The sequence below is a fragment of the Mytilus trossulus genome, chromosome 9 (assembly GCF_036588685.1).
Source record: "Mytilus trossulus isolate FHL-02 chromosome 9, PNRI_Mtr1.1.1.hap1, whole genome shotgun sequence".
Lineage (NCBI taxonomy): Eukaryota > Metazoa > Mollusca > Bivalvia > Mytilida > Mytilidae > Mytilus > Mytilus trossulus.
In genome coordinates this window covers 24,414,029-24,423,275 of record NC_086381.1, presented here as the reverse complement: position 1 = coordinate 24,423,275, position 9,247 = coordinate 24,414,029, and the positions used below count along the sequence as shown (strand labels likewise).

The following is a 9,247-nucleotide window of genomic DNA, read 5'->3' as shown; positions in this document are numbered from 1 at the left end:
AACAATCTAAAATTTTATTAAAACAATAAATAAAAGTTAAGTCGTTTTGAGTGTGAGTCCAGGATGTAGTGATTTGACTCTCTGGTTTCTAGATAGACCCACTCTCATCCCTCCTGAGGATGGAGATTGTAAAGATACACTTCCTCCTGGTGACTTTACACTTTCTACTGAACCTGTAAAAAATAAAAGATACATCTAATTTCTCTAATTCTATGGAAATATATCCCTTTCCAAACCCATTATATAAAAAAAGGAGAATTTATCTTTTAATCATTTACGAAACAGATTATTACATAGTTACAATTGTATTATTGGACTAATCCAATCTAGATATTTAAATCATAAATGTTAAAGTCCTCGCCAAGGCTCTGACTTTAAAATTGATAATTCAGCTATCTTGATTGGATAAATCTGATAAACCACTGGTACATGTATCAATGTAATGATCTTTTATAACCTACAACTTCTGTTAAGTAACAGATGGCACTTTAATTTGTCAAATGCATATACATTTGATTTGTTTTACATTTGTCATTTTAGAGGCTTATATAACTTAGAATGCAGTATGAGTTTTGCTCATTATTGAAGGTTGAATGGTGACCTATAGTTGTTAACTTCTTCACTATTTTGTCTCGAATGCAGAGTTGACTCACTGGCAATAATACTATAAGAATATTTCTCATGAATCAAGACTCTATATCCCTTCTCTTCAGACTCAAGCATCTTAGTTTTTAACAGTACATGCAGGGATGATTTTTATCTGTAATTTTCTGTAAATTCAAAAATTATGACAGGGTTTATATCAACACGAACGCAAGTTCTAAAATATGATACATATATGATATGAAGTGGCAATTACTATTATGCATATTAGTCCATTTTTTCAAAAATTGCAAAACATGTACAAATGCATGCAATAAATTCTAAATTTACAGTATTTGTTCTAAAATACAAATTTGGAAAAAAGAATAACTTGTTAAGAGCAGGTAAAAAATCAACTTTTGAAGAGATGAATGTGCTTTTGGATAATTTTCAAAATCATCCCTGACAAGTAGCAACTCAAAGTAATATTTCAAACATAACAAGATGTCCATATTGCTAAGTTTGGCAAACTGATACTAAATGCTTACATGGACACAGAAATGCAATGTCTATTCTGAAAATAATTAATTATGGAACATACATAAATTTTCAAAGTTTAATATCATTTTAAATTAAGGTAATGCTTTAATAAGGATTGGCTGCAAATACAATGAGCATACAGACATTCCAAGTGTAAAATATATATCCCCTTTTTGTGCTTCAAAAAGCATGGGATATCCAGTTAAAATATGAACCATAACAAAAAACAGTTATCAGGAATCATTTGGTGAATCAGATTAAAATTTTAACTATCATAATATATTAACATACATACATGTATTGTATACTGTAAATTCAGAAATTAATGCGAGGTTTTTATTATTGCGAAAAATGCGACTGAGTTGTAAACGCAATAATTTAAACTCGCATTTTGAAATATTCAATATGAATTTAACAGGATTTTTCTCAAAATCATAAAAATTAGAATCGCATTTAAGTCTAAAATGACAACATCGCAATAATAAATGCACGCAATAATTTCTGAATTTACAGTATATATCTTGGTAAAAGAATATGTTACCTGGAGGATTCCATTTAGGTACAGTTCTAACAATAGGACTTGACATTGCTGATCTATTGACTGGACTTTCCACAGCAGGTCTAGCTGTAATGGCTGGACTATTGAGTGGACCTTTTGATGATACTACAGGCATTGGGGTCTTTGCTTTAGAACTAGCTCCTGGCTTGGATGCTGCAGCAACCTTTGTGGGAACTAAAACAATTAATCAGTATTACAAACTTGTGATATAAACAAAATCAAAATGACAAGATTTTTTTTCTTTTAATATATTGCAATGTGTTTATAAAGAAAAGGAGATGCTGTTCTACAAATCTAAATATGTATAGTCACTGAGTAATTAAACTCATCATGAAATCTTTACATGAACATTTGTGAGAAATTGGAATCAGGTCATATGATATGTCACACTGCTTACAACCAATGCTGAGGTCAAATTTTATTGACCAATTATATATAGTTACAGAAAAACAAACCTTATCCTGGAAAATTAATCTGACCACTGGCTAGTGAAACTAAAGTAAAGAGTCATGTGTAATAAGGGTTCATCAAGAACTACCTCTGTACCATTTTGTTTTAGATTATTTGCATATTGAAAACAAAGTCTACCCAAGGTCCTTTGAACAGACGGACAGATTGATAGATGAAATCAAAATTAACTATAAATTATAAAAAAGAAGATGTGGTATGATTGCCAATGAGACAACTATCCACAATAGACCAAAATGACACAAACATTAACAACTATAGGTCACTGTACGGCCTTCAACAATGAGCAATCTGCATACACTGTTGGTGAGGCAGGTAAACAGTGCAGATACAGCAGGTAAACAGTGCAGATACAGCAGGTAAAGGTATTAGATAGAAGTGCTTGATAAACTAAAATAAATGTTTTGGCCTAAGATTGATAAATATTCTGTTTACAATAACTTAACCTCACCATTAGTTTTAGTTTGTAATGGCCTAATATTGATAAATATTCTGTTTACAATAACTTAACCTCACCATTAGTTTTAGTTTGTTTTGTAGGTTTAGGTGTGACGGCCTTTTTAACCTCCTTTTTCTTCTTTTTACTACCACAATCAAAGTCACTATCATTGTCTTCATCATAATCATCGTCACTAGGATCCTCCTCCTCAGCATCATCATCCGCGGAAAACTCACTGTCTGTAATAAAACATTTTATCAGACAAACCATAATGTTACATCATATACAGATGAATGGGTAAGGGTAAAATAATGTGATCAAATATTCATTTCAAGGGCCGTAGGTACAATATGCAGTAATCAGAGGGAAGAATGGAGAAGGTGTGGTATCTCAAGTTAAAGTTAGTTTGTTGCCAGTAACTCACATAAGTGCTATTTTTGATTTTGATGTTGTTGCCACTTTTGAAGTTGTTGGCAGTAACATACATGAGTGACATTTTTTTTTATATTTTTTTTGCCATCAACTCACATATTAGTGACATTTTTAAATTGTTGCCAGTAACACAAATTTTGTGTGTGTTGCCAGTAACATACATGTTTAGATTGTTGCCTATAACACACACTAAAAATTTGCCAGTAATATCTTCGAGTGACATGTTGTGTTTGTTGCCAGTAACACTCATTTGTAAGAATTCATGATTCAATTGTAATTCTGGACAAAGGAAGATAACTCCAATTTTAAAAGATGACTTTAACAATGACATCATTGTAATATTTTTAGAACAGATATTAGATTCCTGCACCTAGGAAAAGTTGTGAAAATAAGTATAATATCCTTTTGGCACTTGAATATATATCTGCGCATATTTATTTCATTGATGAATTTTTAGAACTGTTCATGCATAGGATGTATAGAAACTTTAGTGATAAACTTTGGAAGATTTGGATATCAAGTCAGTATCATTGGGTTTTGATCGCATTTAATGTAATTTTTACCAAAGAATAGTGCAATAAACAGACATGTATTATATACAATATATAATTACCATTATCCTCACTATCATCATAAACAACCTTGGCCTTGGTTGCTGATTTCCTCCTCCCACCCTTTCCTAGCTCTTCCTCATCTTCTAATACAATTATAGCATCACTGTCATTACCATCTGTATAATAAAGTTTAAACCTTAACAAAGAATTCATAATAACATAAATATTTTCATTATGCAGGAATTATTTACAGGATAATATTTTCATAATTATGGTTTATCAACCATTTGATAAAGAGAATTAAATATACATTTTTTTTAGGCACACTTACATACTCTTCCACTACAAGATAAACTATCTGTTATATTGTAGTGGATAAGTGAGATTGTTGTATGAAGGCATCATAGAAGTGCAGCAAGCGATATTAAGTAGATTGCAGTAATTCATATCAGTAGGTTAAGTGTATTAAGCTTGCTTTAAATAACTACATATATTCTATATTAAATCTTTTTTGGTGTTTTTGTTACCTTATTTTTGTTTGTTAAATGACTGATGGAGACTAAAAAGGGATTATTTTATGATTTCAAGTACTATCTTAACCCCACCAAGTTATCATGTACCTGTCCAAAAAAATGAACTTTATAACTAGTTTTTCCTTACACAATTACCTCCTTAGTCTTTATTTATATGCTTTTAATAAATGAAGAAATTACCTGATTTATTTCTTTGAATTTCTTGTAAATTTTTATGATTTCCAACATTGTGTTCTGCATGCACTGTTTCAGTCTTTTCTGAACTATTGTCCAGTCCCTCTATATCAACAGAGTTTATATTTTTGTCTTTATTCACTTCTACTGTACATATCACATCATTTACTTCATCAAATGGAGTTGAAGTCACTGGTGTTTTATTGATTTTCTCCTTTTCTGTCTTTATCACATTTGACTTTTTATTGTTTTTAGGTTTAAAATCTTCATCGTCATCACAGGTAGAACTTTGAGACGCTATCAAAGAGAGTTCTAATGCTGCCTGAAGTTCCCTTTCATAAACTTTCTCTGCTAAAGGTGTTCTACTGAAATATACATTTACATAATTTAAACAAACTACTCAAATCAGTGCAAAAAACTTTCAAAAATGCCTTTATATGAACAGGGTTAACCACACTAAAAGAAGTGATCGCCTATGCCACCCTAGATTCCCCACTTTGCTCTAGAGAGCTCAAGGGGCAAGTTTTATGTCACTGTCGATTTTCAGAAAAATGTCTAATGACTTCTTGATGTACATGTAACCAAAATTGTTCATATTTTATTCCAAGATAAAAAAAAAATCTATTTCATTATTGCAACTGATTTTTCTCTAAGTACTTGTAGTATGCAACAAAACTGTTTGCACCTATACTCTATTGAGATTTTTTTTAACTGCATAATTAACTGATTTTATTTTAAATGTCACAATGGATTTGGCTTTCTTCAACTAAATAGTTAAATAGGATGCTTCTTATTATTCGTATTGGTATTACCTGATTACTTTCTTGAAATTTCAAATTTGTCATATTTATTTTGTGCCACAGAATAAATATTCCAAACAAATATTTATGATACTTTATGACATTTTTAATGTACTAGAAAACATCTGCAACATCACAGTCCATGACTACTGTAATTAGATTTTGTCATTTTAGATTAAAATGAGATTTTAATTTTTCCAATATTGAGGAAAATCCTGTTTTATTCATATAAAAAAAATCCAATGGGAGTCAACAGAGCATGTTTGAAAGTGACACAGATGGATTAAGGTCTCCAAATTTTGATATCTTTTCAAAAATGATGTTTTCTGTGAAAAAAAGATTGTTTCAAAGACAAAGTCAGGAAGTACATTTATATGTCATATCACAATTATATCCATCTTTGCATGGTTTCAAAGGAGTTGTGGCTCAATAAATCCTTTTCTTCCTTTAGTAGTAAATTTATTTGTTCTTTTATTGAATTGCTGACATATGTTTTGACATAATCCTAATTTCCATTCTCAATTGTAGATACTCCTTATATAGCATTTCAGGTTTTGATTGGTAGATATCTTATGTATTTTTCAAACAATCAATCAAAAATAATTTGTTCTAAAAGATGCTCTTATCAGTCTAAACTTAACAATCATATACCTTTTTGCTGGTTTCTTTTTGTCTGTGTTCGTGGTAGCTTTTTTCTGTAGGTCTTTACTTGAAGAAGTTTTTGCTCTTTTACTTGGAGGTGGAGTTAGATCAGCAAAGTCATCTAAAAATATCCAACTTTAAATAAGTTATTTCCTTAAATCAAAACCTGTAAATACTTAAATTGCCTATAAACATGATAAAAGTATTATATATATATATATTTGTATTTTTGAAAAGTCTAAGGTATTCCTTCTTACCTAGCCCAATATGCTTTTCATTTTTCCAGTCACTGTAACTGTTCCCCATCAACCTATAGCTACATTACTGATCTTACAAATCAAATCTTGGTCACTACATGTATGTCCTTTTTTACACTTTCTTAATTATAATATCAGTAATTTTTGTTACCTGTACATTTGTCATAAATAATAAATTATTATAATTTGATACATGTACATGTTTATGTAAATACATAAAATCTGTGTATAACCAATTGTCTTGGTATCAATCCTGTAACTTTGGATTTCAAACCAATAAAAATATCTTATTTTAATTACATGTTAAGCAAGAATATGTTTCCATCATACCCCACTTTCACTATCACATCCGTGAACTGCAAAATCTGGTATCAAACCCTAATTTAGCAAATATTTTTCAAAGTCAAATCATATAAACATGCAAACTTATGTAGTTTCAAGATTAAGTGACAACACTTCATGTCATTAAAATTTCCTTTGACTAATACATTAACCTGATACTTGATGGACAAATGCATTAACAAATGACAGAGGCTGATTGAAAAATTCAAAGTGTTCTACTATTAACTAAGAAAGGGTTTTAATATTAATTTTAAATACTAGGTAAAATCATACCATCAAAGTCATCAGGTCCTGCAAACTTTGCATAATCAACAGATTTTCTGGCTCTGTAAAAAAAATATATACATGTCTATATAAGCAATTTATATCAATTAATTAATTAAAACTAAATTTAAAAATCATTTCATTCTTATTCATACAATTCTGAACACTCCACACTTACAATCCTACATCATGTAGATAGTTTTATTTTGGTGTCGTACAAGATTTTTCTCAGAATGTTTATGATGTAATAACAATACCAGTAAGTCCTTTGGTTGTGTAAGTACTGATATTTTAGACCAAGAAACAAGTTACAAGATTTATTAATTAGTTATAGATGTTTTGACTTGTTTTCAGTACTTGTGGTCAGTGAGTTCTCTAAGATTGTTATTTTTCATCTTTTAATTAGTTGTTTTTGTGCTTTGTGCTAATCAGATAAGTTATGTCTTTTTCAACTGATTTTAGTTTGTTCTTAAACAACTGCGCTGTTACACCACTGTCCCAAATAAGGGGGGGTTAAGTATTGACAAACATACTTAACCCTGCCACATTCTGAATATATGTTTGTCTCAAGGCAGTAGCCTTTTATATGGTGGTTGTCATTGGTCACTGTCTACCATATTAAACATACTCTTTTTATGTATATAAATCAGGCTGTTGATGTTCTTGTTTTAAATTTTGTAATGTATGAATTTTTCATAGAGAACAAAATCTCAATTTAAACAAGTGGAAAATCAATATAAAAAAATAAAACGTTGAAAGAATCCTTTTGATTTAAAAGGATTATTATTTTTTTTAACAATTCACTATTCAAAACATGATTAAGATTTATTCAACACCAAAAAAACGCTGTCTCAATTTTTTTTTGAGACAATGACAACAAATATACTTATAAGCAGGGGTGTGGAAATCTTTGTTGTGAGCACTTGTCCCCGGGCAAGTGAAGCCTAAAATTTTACTTGTCCGGAAAAAATATACTTTCCCTGATGATCCAAATAAATATTGAAGTATTTCTTGTTAGCTAATATATGATTCTTACTAAGCACTTCTGTGCATCACAAACAAATGAAATCTTTTTGTTTATATGTGTAAAAAATTAGGAAAGAAGGAAATGGGTTTACATCACTGGGACAGAATTTGAAACCTAACAGTAAACCAACTAGTGAAATGACATGAAAAGGACAATTTTGCAGCAGTTTTTGAATAAAAATTGTAGCCAGTAGGTACAAATACTAAATTTGAGGACATTGATTGAAGAAATGTAAACTAAATAATAGATAACTATTGATTTTGTGGTGTTTCTCTCAACTGACACACTTGTTTTTACTTGATTATTTATTATTGTCTTGATGGGCAATTAAAGTGCCCCTTCTATTTCCTCTTTGACAACAAATAATGTTAATCTTTAATCTATAAATAAGACAAAAACTTTATTTATTTTCCGAATTTCCATAGATATCCACAATGTCTGAAATTCTCGCTTTCGTTTTTTTTCTTTTTAATACTCTGTGGCCTCCATTTGCATTTAATGTTTTCTACTCGACTCATGACTCTTTTTGTCTTGCTTTCCCAACTTTTTATTAAGTATTTATCAATCTGAATCTCGATACAAAATTTTAAGAAATGACACTTCTGGTAAATGATGGATAAAACCTTATCGATGATCCCAGGTCTAAGGACAAAGCCAATGCAATGTTATGCCACTCGGGTTGGCATACTTATTTTTATTTATTTTGGTAATCGATCTATTTCCGGTGTTATGTAATATTTATCGTCATGAACATTGATGAATTACTTGCTGAACATTGGTTTCTTTTACTAAAATTAAACATCTTTATACGTTTTGAAATTAATTTTTTGTTTTTGTTGGATTTGAACTTTGTCTTGTATATTTTTTTACTTGTCCACGGGCAACCAAGACAAAAATAATAACTTGTCCATTTGTTCAAATGTCCATTTCCACACCCCTGATAAGAATACACTTGCCAAAACTTGATTACAAAGTTATTAAACACAAAACCAATTATTAAAGACTAAAATTTAAGGCGCCAACATGTAGGGTGTGAACATGTAGGTGGCGAACATGAGTTGGTGCTAACATGCATGGGTGTGAACGAACCCAGATTCCTCGCCTGTGAGTCCCTGTGAAAAAAGTATGGGTCAAAACCGTTCAAGTTGGACTAGCATAGCTTTAGTGAAGCCTCAAAGGCTTGACTTGAGTTTTAAAGGTCATTAACTGGGTTTTTTCTTGTACAAAATTGGAAAATTAATGATGGTTCTTTAGGACTAGGTGCATGAGGTGGGTGAAATTTTTTTCAGAATAAAAACAAAAATCTGTTATGATAATGATGAAAACATTAAATACGCAAAATCCTATGAAATAGCTACTATTACGGAATTCGTCCCTTTCATTGGTTTAACTTCTTTCACACTAATTATCGTATATTAACCTCGCAGGTCTTCTATCTGACATTTTGCATTTTCAATGTTTACAAATATTCCAATTTCCCTCCTTATAGTTCTTTATAGTTATACGCCGGAACTTGGAATGTGTAACTGTTTCGAATTACAAAATTGTACACGATTACTATTTTTTGCTTGATTGAATTATAAAATAGTTTTTAAAAATAGTTTGTTATTTTATTGACTGTTTATACTAACATT

General features: G+C 30.2%; 1 protein-coding gene across 2 annotated transcripts in view; it reads right to left on the bottom strand.

The window, feature by feature from the left end:
- LOC134685355 (RAD51-associated protein 1-like) overlaps nucleotides 1-9,247 on the bottom strand; it is a 205,371-nt gene continuing 196,124 nt past the window's right edge. The window contains exons 2-9 of one of the 2 annotated variants that reach the window (XM_063545048.1): nucleotides 9,034-9,104; nucleotides 6,596-6,648; nucleotides 5,733-5,844; nucleotides 4,288-4,646; nucleotides 3,634-3,750; nucleotides 2,666-2,827; nucleotides 1,664-1,855; nucleotides 1-173 (exon numbers count right to left, since the gene is read on the bottom strand). In XM_063545048.1, coding sequence (XP_063401118.1) covers nucleotides 37-173; nucleotides 1,664-1,855; nucleotides 2,666-2,827; nucleotides 3,634-3,750; nucleotides 4,288-4,646; nucleotides 5,733-5,844; nucleotides 6,596-6,648; nucleotides 9,034-9,056 — 1,155 coding nt within the window. In that variant the 5' untranslated portion in view covers nucleotides 9,057-9,104 and the 3' untranslated portion in view covers nucleotides 1-36. The remainder of the gene's footprint in view (nucleotides 174-1,663; nucleotides 1,856-2,665; nucleotides 2,828-3,633; nucleotides 3,751-4,287; nucleotides 4,647-5,732; nucleotides 5,845-6,595; nucleotides 6,649-9,033; nucleotides 9,105-9,247) is intronic. The other variant, XM_063545049.1, reaches the window with a different exon arrangement.